Source organism: Ornithorhynchus anatinus, chromosome 19, assembly GCF_004115215.2.
Source record: "Ornithorhynchus anatinus isolate Pmale09 chromosome 19, mOrnAna1.pri.v4, whole genome shotgun sequence".
NCBI lineage: Eukaryota > Metazoa > Chordata > Mammalia > Monotremata > Ornithorhynchidae > Ornithorhynchus > Ornithorhynchus anatinus.
Genome location: NC_041746.1, coordinates 11,832,259 through 11,849,503, shown reverse-complemented (window position 1 = coordinate 11,849,503; position 17,245 = coordinate 11,832,259). Strand labels below are relative to the sequence as shown.

Genomic DNA, 17,245 nt, shown 5'->3' with positions numbered 1-17,245 from the left:
ACCCGGCTGACTGCTCCACTGATGCCTGGATCCGGTTAGTACTAATTGAATGAGACTCCCACTTCCAGATAACACATACTGATGATTCGAAGGGGTTCGGTATTGGAAGTGCTGGTGGTAAACAATGAAAGAGTGGGAAAGAGAAAAGTAAAATATAGGGCAGCTGCACACATTTTAGCTTTAGCACATACCAAAAGTTCACACTCTGCTACCCCCAAACCCCTTCAATTCTACTACTATTATTATTATTACTATTACCAGAGGAGCTATCAGACATACGTACTACTCCAAACCCTAATTAGTGGCATTTGTTGAGCACTTACTATGTGCCAGGCACTGTTCTAAGAACTAGGGTAGATAACAGCAAGTTGGGTTGGACGCAGTTTCTGTTTTAATCCCCATTTTACAGAGAGGTCACTGAGGCACAGAGAAGTGAAGTGACTTGCCCAGCATCACACAGCAGGTATGCGGCAGAGCCAGGATTAGAACACAGCAGATAAATTTGCAGTAGTCATTTCCCAGAAACGTGTCAGGACTGAACTAGCTGGAAAGTTCAGCTGCAGCTCTTTCCCTGCTCCACCCTTGAATCACCATCTAGAGGGGGACTACAGTCCAATTCACTCTGCTCATGAATGCAAAGCTCCTGTTTAACTCGGACTGGGGAGTCCTGGAAGGAAGGCAGCTGGGAAATTCATTCTTATCTAAAAGGTTGATGTGACCCAAATTATTTTCACATTTGGCTTCTCCCAAGGAGAAAGTTCAGTACACAAAACAAGAACTTATCCCCTATAAACTAGAAAGCACAGTACCCTATCAATTTCACCTTGACCATGCTGCCAGTAGTATAGCCACTGAAGACTCTCGTTAATGCCAGGCACTGAGGCGCATGTGACATCACGTTATGCTGGACATGCAGTATAACAGGAGGACATCATCCATGCAATTCTGTGTTGGTATGCCAACCTCATCCAAACCTATATAGCATTCTCCAGTGAGACCCCTGAGCGGATACTGCTCCAGAGCCATCGTGTGCCCTCTCAGGAGTCGTAGAACTCAATACGATGGGCTTCAGCAGAGGGAGGTTGCCTGTTTAAAGTAAAATCCTGGATGTAAAAATGTCCAGTGATATATCTAGACCAGACAGAGGCCATATCAACTGAAAATTAGGCAAATGACCTCTCTAATTGGCAAACTCGTCTTAAAGACTATGTTTCAGCTGATTGAGTGAAACTACTAAATCCCAGACACTAGTACAGCCAATCTCCAGAGGAGAGGAGACCCTAGTAACCCCACCATAGTGACCGAACCCCTCCCCTCCCCTCCCCTCCCCCCCCCCCCCCCCCCCCCCCCCCCCCGATCAAAAGGCTGGGAGTGATGCTGTGGTTTGGTGCCCAAGGCAATGGCTGCTATGGGAAGCATAGCACACTGCTATTCTGGTCAGGCAGCCAAGGCTTCTTGCAATTCATCTCCCAAAGGCAAACCAAACAGCTGCTTCAAAGCTTGCTGGCAGCACAAAGATCCAAATACGTTCTTGGGGTTTTTCTGCTAGGCTCTGGCGACCATCTCTGGGGCCTCCTGGCAGCTGCTGCCAGAGTTTAGATGGCAGTCTAAACTCCTGATCTCACATTGACTTCCTGATCTCACATTCAGGACAACTGATAATAACACTTTCCTCAACTCACTTTTCAAATCAATCATATGCTTGGCCGACACCATCAAACTGGACCCCCAAGCTTTGACATTCCTCCGATCAGCTCTGGGGAGGGAGCAAAGGCGATGGTGGTGTGGTGGAGGCAGTAGCCGGAGCTGCTGCTAATTTAGAATTTGCCAAGCTAACTCTGGCAAGGGAAGGAATCCTCCTTGGTGCACTGAGGCCCTTCTAATGTGACAAAGTACTATGTTCAAGGCATCCCGGCAAGGAACTTCTGCATACTGTACTTTGGTGCCCTCTGCCCAACAACCCGGCTATTAAATTCTGAAAACTTTACAGATGGTTTGGGTTTTTGTAAGTGGGGCAGTATTTGGAAGATTCATAGAATCCTCAGACTGGAAGGGATCTCAAAAACTCATCTAAGTCCCCTCCCCACCCACAACCTCTCCACAGGACTGTATAAACACTTACCCTTCATTAAAACATCACTTCAGTTGCCCTGTTCAATGTCTCCCAACTCTTGCAGTCAGGAATTTTTTCCTGTGTTCCGGCCTAAACTGTTTCTGCTGTGACTCACTTTCAAGACCCAAACAGAAACTGAGAAAAGCTGACCACTATCTTTCAGAAAAGATCCCCTTCATGACTTTTGAATACATATTCAGTCTTCTTTACTCTAGGCTAAACAAATCCAGTTATTTTAACCTTCTCTCAGAGGTGCAGTTTTCCAAATCTTTAATAATCATTTATATATGCCGTAAAATTCCAAATAAATATGGGCATTAGGTAAAGGTCACATTAGGCAAAGCCAGTCAGCATCTAGCATTTGGTGCCCACTGTGTGCAGAAATACTACAAAGATGTGTAGCTCTTCTGAACATCTAGATCAAACTCTAGTATTTTAGCATTTACTATTCAATGGATCCATCATTCCATTCTCTTCTTCCTCCCATTTGTAATGTATTTTGGGCCTGTCTCCCCTATTAGATTGCAATCTCTTGACGGCAGGGATTGTAACCTCTAACCACTGTACAACATTAGTAGGCACTTACAAACTGGAGATGCTCAAATACCACTGATTGATGGCAGGAATGTATTAGGTACTGTGGACAGTGGCAAAGGAAGACAAAGGCCAGGCAGAGAAAAGAGATCAGACACAGAAGGAAAAAAAAGAACAAGAGCCATAGAATGGGATAGGGGAGGTGGGAGGGGCAGTAAAACTGCAGCTCCAGAATTCACACGTGACTCCCCGGGAAACTCACCAGAGAACATTGGTGCTTAACTGGTGACCCTTGCTGCACTGACCTGGGACCACTCCTGAAAGGACCCTTTCCTCCTTGTCTTACAGTCCTCAAGCTTCTGAAGATTTTAAGTGACTTCCATGATCACTAAATCTGGCCAACCCTACCCTGGACATAACATTCCTAAAGGCAAAAGAAGAGAAGCCTAGACACATGTTTACAGAAGTTGCATATGTGTAAGGGAGAACTGGAGGGATCAGAGAAGTCTCACATGGAACATCTTGGGGTGCTGCTTGGAGGTGGGGTTTTAACGGAGCTCTTGTGGGGGAGAGGGGCATTGTTTGGCAAAAAGGAAGAGAGTCAGGATCTGAGGCATGGGCAGTGGAATGTGCAACAGCTCTGAGTGTGACTCCATCTCCGCCTTCTAGACTTTGAGCCAATTGTTGGGTAGGGATTGTCTCTGTTGCTGAATTGTACTTTCCAAATGCTTAGTACAGTGCTCTGCACACAATAAGTGCTCAATAAATGCAATTGGATGAATGAATGAGGCTGTGAAGCAGGGCGAAAAGTCGGGGTGAACATTCTTCTCAGATACAACCAATACATTAATTCACTCTATCTAGGGAATACATTCTTCGATAGGGTATTTCTATTTCTGGACCTCCTGAAAGAGGCAGATGATCCCAAAGAGCACAGTGGTTTGCCAATGTTATCTGAAGGTGGCAGCCACTGTGCTTGGATTTTGTACGGAATATGTGTAGGAGCAAGTTGAAGGGAATTGGGAAATGATCTTTAATTACTCTGGAGAAAATTTTACTACAGGCAGGGATTTTGATTTTAAAAGCAAACCTACAGGAAAGTCAAGAAAAGCTGTCAGAAAGTCTAAATATTATATGAAATAAACTGGGTTTACAAAAGAAATATTCCTAAATGTATCCCTGAAATTTTTCACTTGTTGGTATTTAAGCACTTACTATGTACAGAGCATTGTTCTAAGCACTGGGGTAGATATATGGTAATCAGGTTGTCCCACTTGAGGCTCACAGTTAATCCCCATTAAACAGATGAGGTAACTGAGGCACAGAGAAGTTAAGTGACTTGTCCATAGTCACACAACTGACAAGTGGCAGAGCAGGGATTCGAACACATGACTTCTGACTCCGAAGCCCAGGCTCTTTCCACTGAGCCACAATTTGTGTGCATGGCTCCATTTCAAAAGGTTTATTCAAGCAGGATGGCTAATGAAAAGAGCACAGGACTGGGAATGAGGGATCTGGGTTCTAAACCCAGTTCTGCCACTTGTCTGCTTTGTGACTGTGGACAAATCACTTAACTTTTCTGTGCTTCAGTTTCCCAATTAGTAAAATGGGTACTCGAAACCTGTCCTGACTCTTACACCATAAGCACAGCGATTATCTTTTATCTACCCAGCACAGAGTAAGATCTTAGGTGCCACAATTATTATTATTGATATGGTTGAGGTCTATGAAACATTCATTTGATTTTCATGTTCTCTCATCATTGTCTCATGGCTCTTGCCTCTCATTTCCCCTTCCTTCTTCATCGATTTCTTCTAAACCATCTCAGTTGTCTCTCTACCCCACTTCTCTTTCTCTTACTCCCCTCTTGCCTTCATCCTTATCTCCCCATCTGTATTCTGTCCTCTTTGATGCCAGTTAGTGCAGCTTGTGAAGCTACTGGAAGTTACGAGAACCAATTTTTCACTGTGCATGTAGGATCGAAAAGGGGATGGGGACTAGGAGGGGATAGGCATCAGAGCTAACAGGCTTCAGGTCTTTCCAAACTTGGTGGGTTCTGTCAGACAACTGGGATGAGCAAGGCTGGGAATCAAAAAGTTGTGGGGGTAATGTCTTCCTTGAAGATGACACCTAGTTCTGAAGCAAGGTAGACTGAACTCTTGGCATCATCAATATTTTGTATCTGGTAAGAATGAAAATTTTTAAAAAGCAATGATCAGCCCTACTTCACATCCTATAACTCCATAATATCGCTTCTGAGTTGGGATCACTCTGCTGTCACTGGCTAATGTAGGCTCACTAGCATCACCAGTTAATCACTATATCTTGGATATCAGGGCATGAGGAGTAAGCTGCTCACCCAAAATTGGGCAACACTTATGAAGAGGAATCCTCTGGGCCTGTTGGAGAAATGACTGCATGAATCTATCCACATGCCTCAGATCTTCAGATCGACTACTAGAAATTGTCAGTGTGAATGAAAACGGTAACTACATAAATTAAAAAATCCCCAGAGGCTTCTGACTATCCATTACAATTTCAATTAACTGAAAAAATACTTTTTTTTTAAATGATACTTAAGTGTTTACTTTGTGCCAAGCACTGAACTAGGCACTGGATTAGATACATGATAATCAGGTTAGACATAGTGCTGTCCCACATGGGACTCACAGTTTAAGTAGGAGGGAGTAGGATTTAATTCTCGTTTTACAGATGAGGAAACTGAGGCACGGAGAAGTTAAGTAACTTGCCCAAGGGCAGCCAGCAAACAAGTGGCAGACCAGGAGTAGAACCCAGATCCTCTGACTTCCAGGACTGCGCTCTTCTAGGCCATGTCTGTACACAGTAGGTGCTGAATAAATACAACTGAATGTTACTTCCATGATTAAAAACTACTTTTTAATGCTTTTTTTTGCATTACTGTTGACCATTTACTAAATTCATAAATGAAAAGGTATCGGCTTAAAGGATACTGTAAAACTGTGGATTATTGTTCCAGTAAATTCTGCTACAACTTAGTAATTGTGTTCCTGAACAACCTTGTGCAATGGGGGGAAAAAAATTACTTTATCCCACATCTCGACTGATATCACACACACACACGTGCACGAATACACCAAATCTACTTGTTCCAATGTGGATCACATCATACCCAGAATAGACTTGGTTAGTAAGCGTTAAACAAATACCACATTTATTCTCATTTGTACTATGTGCCAATCACTGTACTAAGAACTGGAGTGGGCAAAAGACAATCAGGTCAGGCACAGTCCCTGCCCCTCATGGGGCTCTCTGTCCAAGTTGGAGGGGAGAGGTATTGAATCCCGATTTTACAGATGTGGAAACTGAGGCCCAGAGAAGTGAAGTGACTTCCCCAAAGTAATAACAGGCTGGTGGCAGAGGCAGGATTAGAACTCAGGTCTCCTGACATCCACTCCCACGCTCTTTCCTCTAGACCATGCTGCTCTAGTAGGAAAAATGTTCCCTAATTCTTCAATAGTGTTTTATCCTAATCCTATACACAAAACACGTATTTTAGCACACCTGACAGCCCTTAGAGCATTAGATGTCTGTGGGTAGGGAATATGTCTCGTGCTTGTTAAACTTTTTCATGTGCTTAGTACAGTGCCTTGCACCCAATGAGTGCTCAGTTAATACATTTCTACTGATACATCTTCTAGAGCAAGAATACATCTTCTAGCCCAGGGATCGGCAACTTTTTAGTGACGAAGGATCAAACAAAATAAAACCTTTGAGCAGAGAGCCCACCACACATTTTAAATACGCATCAACATAGCTTACTTCATTGGGACAATATAATAAGTTTTAAATACCTCACTCCCTTCTCCTTGGCTCAAGAGCCACAAATGGCTTTAAGAATAGCCAGATATGGCTCCCAAACCATAGGCTGCAGGTGCCTGTTTTAGAGTGAGCTTTAAAGTAGTGAATTGGTGAATGGATGATATTTACTACCTACCAAAAAATCCAGATGGAACTTAACATCTTACATTTCTGCCCTTGAACTGCTAAAAGAGCCCAAATTTCAGTCATTGTGCAATATTGTTTAATATTAAAAAAGTTTCTTCTATTTACAAATATAGAGATCAAGCGCAATATTTAAAAAAAATTACGAAGCATTAAAATAATCACTAGAAATTCAGTCACAAAGAAAAACAATCTGTACAACACTGAAATTTATGGCTGGTGACGCAGTGAGCGTGAGATCATATTTTAATTACATACTCTTGTTCTCTCAGAGACGGCATTACTCTTTTCTTTTCCTTTATACATGATCACTAAACATCCTCTGAAGATGGAGAGAGCCAATAGTCACTGTTCAGCACTTAGTAAATTCTACTCTATTGTAAGACTACTGCAATTAAGAGCTGAAATAGAGAACTGCTTAAAGACTCTGACCTTCAAAACACACCACCAATCAATTGCTCGTTTTCTCTAAAGTTTTCTATCAATGATTTTTTTTCCTAGAAACCTATCCTCAAATGTCAGCTAGTTCAGTGAAATATTCATTGACTCCATCGTGAATTAGTTATCAAAAAAAGTATTATACTTTCAATAAATAGCAGAACTGGAAATACACATACAGAAACACAGATAGTCGGGTTTATCTCTTCAGCTAAAAGCTTGAAAGCTAAAAATAAAATTGTGATGATATGAAAATGCAGTTGAAGCACAGGAAACAATGGATTCAAATTCTATTTTCATTTACTGAGAAAACACTAGTGGTCTTAGTCTTATCTTACTGAAATGTTACGACGTACTGCTTCCATAAAAACTTGAATTCTAAGATTAAGTCAAACCCAAACTGTTACTACTGATTCAAACCAAAGAGTCAGTTTTGCCATCTGCATATTACTTTGTTATATCAAAACTACACCTGCTGTGTAGAACCTGATGAGGTCTGAGGGTGCTGAGCCATTTGACAGAAAGACGTCACACAACCTTCTGAAGCAGATCCTTCTGATGAGACGCTATAAAGGTCAGAGGACAGTGAAAGCACTACAGGTTTGCACTAATACTACTTGCCCACCAATGGGCACCATGCCAATGCCCAGCAAATATAGTCTCTACCACTGTAGGGTAAGTGGCAAAGTGGCAATAACTGGCCACAGACAATGTATCGTAGCTATAATATGGCTGTTATATTTATTGAAATGAGTTACCGTGAAAGGAATAAGTTATTTGCTTTTAAAACTGAAGTCCTGTCTACGAAGGTGGCTTCAAGCTGGATAGTGAAAGATTCCATTTTCAATTTCTGATAGGCAAATGAAACTCATATATTTATGTATTAAGATTAATTTTCTTGCGTTGCACTGCATATCGTTTTCTCTGTGGAGAAGTTACAAGTCTCCTTCTTTTCAGTCCTACGTCGGTGGTTTCCCTAGAGGCAGTCTCCGTTGGGGTGGTTTCTATTTGCGTTAGAAAATCAGCTTTTGCAGGTTCCTTGATGTTAAAGCCAGAAAATATTTCTTTGTGGAGCCTCTGCAGTTCTAACACCGGCTGCAGAGTTAAAACTTGGGAAAATCCATCAGCTCGTTCAATCAGTGCTGGCAAGGCCTTTGAAAGCAAAGTTGATACTCAAATTAATCCCAGGTAAGATAAAACAATACCCTAGAATTCCATATTTACAGAGCAAGATCTTGCTCTAGATTATTTTGGGGGAATGAATGGCACTCCTTTCCTTCAACAGTGCCAAGGGATTGCTTCAGATTGTACAAAGAACTTCCAATCATGATTTAAAATCGCAACCAAAAAAAACAATTAGGCATTAGCTTATTTTAGAGATCTGGAAAAATGATTATAAGAAGAACTTGCAAAAGACTAAAAACAAAGAACAGCTGGTATTTTTAAGGACCATCATTCCCACTAAGCATCTTCTCTAACTCAGAAAAATATAGTTGAAACTCTGCACTAAAATATATGCTCTACAGTACATACTTCCGGCTACAACAGAAAAGTTCATAAAATTAACACTTTGCCAGAAGATGAAGATAAAAGAAATTCAGTTTGCAATATCATGAAGAATGTGGGAAGGTGTAACTGGAATGACTGATCATTAAATTCCTCAATAGAATGAGGGATGCAGCATTTTTGAAATTCAAAGTTGGCATGTTCAAAAGCAAAAAGGAAGCACTTCTTTCCTCCAACAGAGGAAAATAAACAAATTCATAATTGCAGTAAGTTGTGCAATCCATAAATAAGAGTCGAGAAGGGTTTGGAAAAATTCACCGTCAAGAAGTCAGGCATGGACTGCTACAGAACACTGAGGATGTTAACTGGCACAACCCTACCAATTACAATGGAGGTTAAGGAGGGCAACCATCCTCCAACCAGGCTGCTGTCACTGTTGGAAATGGAATCGTGGCCTGATAAACTATTATGACTCTGTAATAGCATTTCTTATATTATAATTTTATGGAATCAAAAACAATTTACAGAAAATCATTTTAATCTCATTAAAGGTTACATTTCTGCTGCCAGTAGTCATGAGAGACTCTGGAGGGAGGCATGACTTCAGATGACCAGAACTAAAATCATGAGGCCCTATGAGATTTAAACATCAGTAGCTAGGATAACTCTGGAAATGAACAGAAAGACACATCAGCACTGTCAGCCTCTTCACTGGTTCTTTCCAACTGCAGCCTCTCTAGTCCACCACACTTTATTGCCTGGATCATTTTTCATAAGCATCGTTCTATGCAAGCCCCACCACTCCTCAAAAAAAAAAAATAAATAAAAATCTTCTAATGGTTACCCATAGCTCTTTACAGCAGGCAGAAACTTCTTACCATTGGCTTTAAGGCACTATATCAGCTCTCACCCTTAGTCTCTCTATTCAGCAGCTCACATTTTGTGTCCTTTTCACCATGCTTTATTCTTGACAGTCCCACCCCTGACCCCTTACTCATGCCACCTTTTTTTAAAACATGATATTTGTTAAGAGCTTACCATGTGCCAGGCACTGTAATAAGGGTTGGAGTAATAATAATGTTGGTATTTGTTAAGCGCTTACTCTGTGCAGAGCACTGTTCTAAGCACTGGGGTAGATACAGGGTAATCAGGTTGTCCCACATGAGGCTCACAGTCTTAATCCCCATTTTACAGATGAGGGAACTGAGGCACAGAGAAGTTAAGTGACTTGCCCACAGTCACACAGCTGACAAGTGGCAGAGTAGATACAAGGTAAGTCAGGTTGGACAAAGTCCTGATCCCACATGGGGCTCAGTCTTAATCCCCATTTTACAACTAACTGTTAAAGAAGTTAAGTGACTTGCCCAAGGTCACACAGACAAGGGGTGGAGCCAGGATTAGAACCCAGATCCTTCTAACTCCTAGGCCTATGCTTTATCCATTATGCCACGCTGATTCTCAATGGTATTAGAGTGCTTACTGTGTGCACAGCATTGTACTAAACACTTTTTCTTGCCTAGAACTCTCTACCACTTCAAATCTACCAGATCACAAGTCCACAATCCTCCCCATTTTCAATGCCCTCTTGAAACTTCAACTCCTGCAGAAGTCATTCCCCAATTATTTTTTTCCTCCCCCAGATCACATCCTTCTATCACACTTGTGCACTCCCGCTCACTCGTATATATATTGACTTACATTTTCTACTTAAGCACGTGTTCAATCTATTCCTCTTTTCATTCTCCTTATCCTCCTATCAATAATTTATTCTATATGTGCTTTTCATCTCTTTGGTACTCCCCCAATTACTTTGCTCCCAATAGGCACTCAATATAGTTGTCTATGGTATTCATAGGGGATTAGTTAAAAGACAACTCAGCAAAAGGCTTATTCAATGACGGATGGCCATCTGGGCTTTCTGGAGGGGACAGAGGTAAGCAGCGTGGCTCAGTGGAAAGAGCACGGGCTTTGGAGTCAGAGGTCACAGGTTCAAATCCCAGCTCGGCCATTTGTCAGCTGTGTGACTATGGGCAAGTCACTTAACTTCTCTATGCCTCAGTTCCCTCATCTGTAAAATGGGGATTAAGACTGTGAGCCCCACGTGGGACAACCTGATTCCCCTGTGTCTACCCCAGCGCTTAGAACAGTGCTCGGCACATAGTAAGCGCTTAACAAATACCAACATTATTATTATTATTATTAGAGTTGGCCAGCCACTGAAGAGGCTGCTGGCAACTAAAGAGACAACAGAGAGTAGAGGCTGACGTGGGAGCAGAGACAGTGCCTGCTGCTGTAATGGCAAAGATGGGTGCAGCCAACCCCAGAAAAGTGAAACTGCAAACCAAAAATCCACAAATGCCAAGGGACTACTGTTCACCGAATGACAGGTTCGATACGCTGCATTCAACCAACATTATGTAGGTGACAGATTCTATGTGTTTTGTCAACTGCATATTAGGAGCAGTCAGCGTTCAACACGCTTTTAAGAATGCAACTACAAATGCTTAGAAAATGATCATTTTACCATGCCATACTTTGCAGAGTCTAAGCTTCTTTCATACTTTGGGCAAGATATCATTATAATGGGTCAGATTGATGGTGCTCTAATCAATCAATGGCATTTATTGAGCATCTACTATGTTCAGTGCAGACCAAAACTGTACTTAGGAATACAAAAACTTTGGAGACATGCTGACAATCTAGCAAGGAAGACAGATATTAAAATAAATTTCAGCTACGAGAAAGGAAAAAGATAAACATATAACTGAGTCAGTGCTCAGTGACATATTAACATCTATCTCCCCCTCTAGTTTGTCAGCTCAGTGTGGGCAGGGAATGTGTCTACCAACTCTGTTGTATTGTACTGTCCCAAGCATCTAGTACAGTGCTCTGCACAAAGTAAGCGATCAATAAATATGACTGATTGATTAGTTAAGGTATGTAACCTACGTAAGTACTACAAGAGGATGTGAGAAATGCTGGGAAGGACATAAGCAAAGGATATTAGAAATGAAGAGAGAAAGGCAATGGGATTTCAGGGGGGCTTTGAAAATGGGGCACCTGTGGTTTATCAAATCTGAAGGGGAAGGACTTCCAGGCCAGCATGGGCAAGATGTCAATGGGAGAGGTGAGAATGAGGCACAGTGAATACGTAAACCTGAAAGAAACGAAGAGTGAGAGCTGGGCCGTAGTGGGAAAAGAGAGTGGGAAAGTATGAGGGAGAGAGCTGACAGTGCCTTAAAAAGTCAACAACCTGGAGTTTCTGCTTGATGGAGGAGAGAAGAATAAGTAACCATGTGAGGTTTTTGGATTGGGCGGGGGGGAGGGATGTAAGCAGAATGACATTTTAGAAAAATGATCTGGGCAACAGAGTGATGGTTGAATTGGAGAGGGGAGCACCGGGAAGTGGTGGGTTTCAGGGAGGAGGCCAACGTACTAAACTGTTCTATTTCCATTCTCTACCTTCCCAGCTCCTTTCTCCCTTGCTCAAGGGCTCCCCTGAATCTCCAATTCTATTATATTTTATAAACACACTCCAGAAAAAAATTTTTTGCTGTTCACCATGGGAAATCTTATAGGCCGAAATCATATAAGAGTAAGGCCTGGGAGGGACTGGGTCTCCCGGCATCATACAGATGCTGCTGCCTTCAGGGAATCGGCTGTTCAGAGCTCCACAACTCTACACTCCTCAACCCCACTAGAACTTCTCCTCAGGGGGTTTTATTGGAAAAATACTGATTTAGATGCCAGGATGGGTTAATCTGAAAGACAACCAACAGCAAAGAGTACCATTGCCAGGGAACGAGGCTTTGAGTCCCAGAAATGCTGGAAGACCAGTTGAGCAACAATACTGAAAATATTTGTTACACTGGACACATATGTATATACACACACACAGAGCATTTGAAAGGATTATCTGTCGGTCAGTACATCATTTTTACCTTCATTGCCTCATTAACTTGCTTGGATATTTCTCCTACACGCTTCAACTCTTCCAGATGAGCTGTTAAAAATATATACGTATACCCAGAGACAACACAAAATTAGACACCAAGAATATTTTTTACAGCTATAGCAAATGATTAAATTCAAAAAATGTCACTGCAGTTGAGATAAAGAAAATGAATTTTCCAGCAACACAGGAAAACAATAAAAATTATTTTTCCTCCTCTAAGAATCCTTATGGCAAATGATATGCTTCAGCAAGAGAGTTTATTTGCAACTGTAAAAGTTTCCTGTATGGGATAACCAGTTCTTTTTGTCTCTAACCACCTGAAAAGCAGACTTTTACCAACTATATATTTAATAACAATGAATTAATAATGATTTATTATAACAGCAATAATAATAGTACTTAAGTGCTTACTATTTGTTAAATACTGAAGCAAATTCAATGAGAGCACATGGGACTCTCAGTCTAAGGTGGAAGAATAACATATTGAATCCCCACTTAGATAAAGAAAGTGAGACAGAGAGAAATAAGTGACTTGTCCAATTTCACACAACAGCCAGATGGCAGAGTCAGGATTAGAACCTAAGTAATTCTTATTCCCAGGCCTGCTCTTTTTCCACTAGGCCATACTGCTTCCTAAATTATTTAGCAAATTATAGGAGTAATCACCATGAATTATATTTGAAAGGAAAGCATGGGGTACTAAGAAGTATTTCCACAAATTATTCTATACCTCTTAAACTGAGTAAGCACTCAGGCCTTCCCTGTTTCCCCCTATTTCCCCTGAGTCTATTTCTTATTCCTGATCCTCCCAACAGGAAGTGGGCTCTGAGGGGCTTATAGGCAGAGAAGGCGCCTGCCAATTCTGCTGTATTGTATGCTCCCAACCGTTTGGAACAGCCCTCCGCACACAGTAAGTGTTCAATAGATACCGATGACGAGGGTCTGTGTTAGCAGATGTGTGGGCATTTTGAAGTCAGTTAAATTGCCTAGGGCCAGAGTACTTCCTCTACCCTGCCACCCTCTGGGGCCTGATGAGTGCAGAAGTAAAAATTTGGAGCAATCCCCAGCTTCTTCCTTGCCCACCATACTGTCTGGGAAGAGGGAAAAGTGGGGAGAAGAGAACCCTCAGAGAAGATCCTCACAGGAAGAGATCTGAGAGGAAAGGCAACCTCAGTGACCTCTGCTTTAAGATCCTGGTTCTGCTACTGGCATGAAAGGGGACAAAGGGACTCCTATCCAGGCATGAGTCATGTCTTCTGAAAGGGAATCTACACGGTCGAGAATAATTTCTGTAGGTGAAGGATGAGGACTTGTCATCTCTTATATCCCAAATTGATGCAAAGTTTTAAAAGTACCTCAATTTTTCAAAATGTGGAAGTTGAGCCCTACCCCTGAGAAAAGAGTCTTCTCCAGAGCCCAAGCTTTTCCAAAGCATAGGGAAACGAAAAAGCAGAAATGAAAAATTGAGCAATCAATTTAGTTTTGGTTTCAGGTCATGGCACTTACTAAAGTAAGAAACATGAACTTCCATGAGGGGTACACAAATAGAGAAATTCAGCAAAAAGGGACAAACTGGGTACTTCCTTTCCGTTTCCATCTTGCTTATTCTATTCACACAAGTAAACAAGTTGTCTGCTTTGCTACAAAAGTGACTGAAGGTAGAGAAAAACAAACTCCAAAAATGACTTTATCTACGGCCTAGTGATCACCTCAGATTACACGTGATTAGAGTCTGACTGCATCGAGTTGAAATTTGTAGAGTAATACTTGCTGTCAGGTGCAATTACCATCTATGGACACACAATCCCCGTAGCCTGAAAACTGAACTAAAATTTAAAATATGCATTTCCAAGAACTGGCCTCTTGGAACTACATTACAGAGCTTCCATTCTTGTAAAGCCCTACATTAAGGAAAACTGTGCTGTAAAACTGGCCCAGGTCTGGAACAGTGCACATGCACCCAACCAGTTTTTCTGAAACCCTGTGACACTTGATCCAAACCAGGCTTGTTTTGTCAGAAGAACAAATTCCCTGGCTGTACTCTAACCAAAACACAACGTGAAAACACACAGTTAAGAAGACCTGAGTGTACTGAATATTCATTATTTCTAAAGAGAAAAACCCTCCAGAAATTCCTGCCTATAAAGTTTTTCCTTAAGACCAAAAATTTTCATGGTATTGCCCAGATGTCCACTGTCCTCCTGGGAAGATGTTTCCATTAAAAAGTTTATTACTTGAAAAATCTGGACAGTTTTATGAGACTGTGGAGATGATTATCACTATTCAAGATAATTTTGTTTTTTTTTTCCCCCTGAAATGAACTTGCTCAAGAGAGAAAAGCAAAACAAGTGGGCACTTCAATCTCTCCCCCCTAGACCGTATGCTTATGGGCCACAAACATGTCTGCTAATTCTGTGGAACTGTACTCACTCAAGCAGTTGGTAGAGTACTTTGCACATAGTTAGCGCTCAGTAAATACCACTGATATTTACCACTTAATCCTACCCCCTTTAGTTCTTGTATCCTTCTGCAGAGCCAGCCTTCATAAAACAATAAAAGAACTCCATTCCAAAAATATTTAGCATTTAACATTTAGAATAAGCATATTTAGAATAAAGCTTTCTACACTCACAACAACAGAATGAGACCTCAGCAAATTAAATTACAATCTCCTAACACAAAACTCAAAATGAAAAGGCAGGGATGGGTTTATTCCAAATACAAGTAGGTAATACTATCCTGTACTATGCTTTAATAGGTGACAGAACAATCAACTCTTCATCAATTGGGGGGAAGGTTATCTGGTTTGAACTGACTTCAATAGAGTAATAATCTTAATCTAATTTACTGAACACTTACTGTGTGCACAACACTGATTTAAGTGCTTGGGGGGGGTACAATATAATACAGATAGCAGACATGTTGCTTGCCCACAATGAACTTTTAATCTAGAGGGCTAATAGTCGGATGTTCTTAGAGAACCAGTTTTCAATCACCTATTGCAGATGGGAGAGAATAGGAAGGTAATGGCCTATACAGGCCCAGCACCAAGTAAACACAGTGTTGCGGGTCCCCTCTCTGGTCTGCTGAGCCCAGCTACAGCTGATCGGACTTCTGGGACCTGCCTACTCAGGGATTAGCTTCATAAATGCTCCCTATTTTACAAATGAAGTAACTGAGGTACAGAAGTTAAGTGACTTGACCAAGGTCACACAGGAGACAAACAGCAGGGCTGGGATTAGAACCCAGGTCCTTCTGACTCCCAGGCCCGTGCTCTATCCACGCTTGTTAGTGAACTAACTGAAACCCAGGGCAATCTTAAATTGGTTCTTTCTTCAGCTCCACAGCACTTGTGTACATAACTGTATATTATTTATATTACTCTCTGTCTCCCCACCTAGACTGTAAGCTTGTTGTGGGCACGGAACACATCTACCAACTCCATTGTTATTGTACTCTCCCAAGTGCTTAATGATCTGCATCCAATAAGTGTTCAAGAGCAACCACTGAGCAATTGATTCCTTTCACCTGAACAGCAACTCCAGGCACTCACCTTGGGAAGAGATAGGCTTTATGGTCTGTGGATGCACAACAGGCTGATACTGATTCTGAAACACACAACAGTGGCAGCTGATGATGGGTTCAATTTGATCTGGTATTAAAGCTCTTTTGAAAAATACAAATCATTCTCTATTTCATATATTTCTCCATTACAGTAAAAAAACACACCACACAATGCATTTGCAAAACAAACTAGTAAGAGGAGGGGAATGCAAGGGAGAGACAAAATGTTAAAAGTAAATCTAAACTGGGATGCCACCTATGAAAAAAATGAAACAGAAGATAAACCAATAAAGCATAAAGAACGGTTCACCACAGTCATACTGAGAAGTTAGTTTCTACTTGTAAGGCCTTTTAAAGGCACAAGTCAGAAAACTTCCTTGATGTCAATCTTCGGAAGAAAACAAAGTTTTCATACTGAATTCTGAGCAGTCTGAATGACAGCAGGAATTCTCATCCTCATCACAGAACATGTGTGTTGGTTGTACATCACTTACATCACCCCTCTTCTGAAACTTTTTCATTTATTGACCGTTAGGATTCTGTACTTGGCCTGGCTTTATCTCTGCTTTAATCTCCTAATTCCCCATTGGCATCCCTTCATTTCACCATACTTTTTCATCTAAGGACTCTACTCCCTTTATCAACTTTCACCCTTTGACCTTTTTCATACTGTCATCATGCACGTAGAATAATCTACTTTTCTTATCCACTAAGACCCACCCTTTCCTCTTTCAAAGAATTTTTTGACACAATTCTTCCATGTTCAGGGAAGTGTGTGATACATCAGGCACCAAAATGCAAATTAATCTCCTAATTACACATCACACACACACAGATTCTAAATCCACACACATACTTGGTGAAGCCTAGAATTCCAGGTGAATTCTACAAGTAGCATGACCTAGCGAAGACAGCATGGACTGGAGTCAAAAGAACCTGGGTTCTAATCCCAGGTCTGCCACTTATCTGCTGTGTGACCTTGGGCAAGTCACAACTTCTCTGTGCCTATTACCTCATCTGTAATATGGGGATTAAGACTGTGAGCCCCATGTGCAGATTGACAAAGTCTCCATGGTTACTTCTGATGGCTGAGTGAGCCATTTTCTGAAAACCGTACCTTTCTTTAATAGGTCAGGTACTCATCGGTGCCT

The 17,245-nt window shown here is 41.5% G+C and overlaps 1 protein-coding gene across 2 annotated transcripts in view; it reads right to left on the bottom strand.

Moving 5' to 3' along the window:
• NSL1 (NSL1 component of MIS12 kinetochore complex) overlaps positions 1 to 17,245 on the bottom strand; it is a 36,778-nt gene that overhangs the window by 11,877 nt on the left and 7,656 nt on the right. Inside the window, exons 4-6 of one of the 2 annotated variants that reach the window (XM_029047384.1) lie at positions 16,084 to 16,138; positions 12,517 to 12,578; positions 3 to 111 (exon numbers count right to left, since the gene is read on the bottom strand). In XM_029047384.1, the coding sequence (XP_028903217.1) occupies positions 3 to 111; positions 12,517 to 12,578; positions 16,084 to 16,138 (226 nt within the window). Of the gene's footprint in view, positions 1 to 2; positions 112 to 6,693; positions 8,222 to 12,516; positions 12,579 to 16,083; positions 16,139 to 17,245 lie in introns of those variants that run through there. The other variant, XM_029047383.1, reaches the window with a different exon arrangement.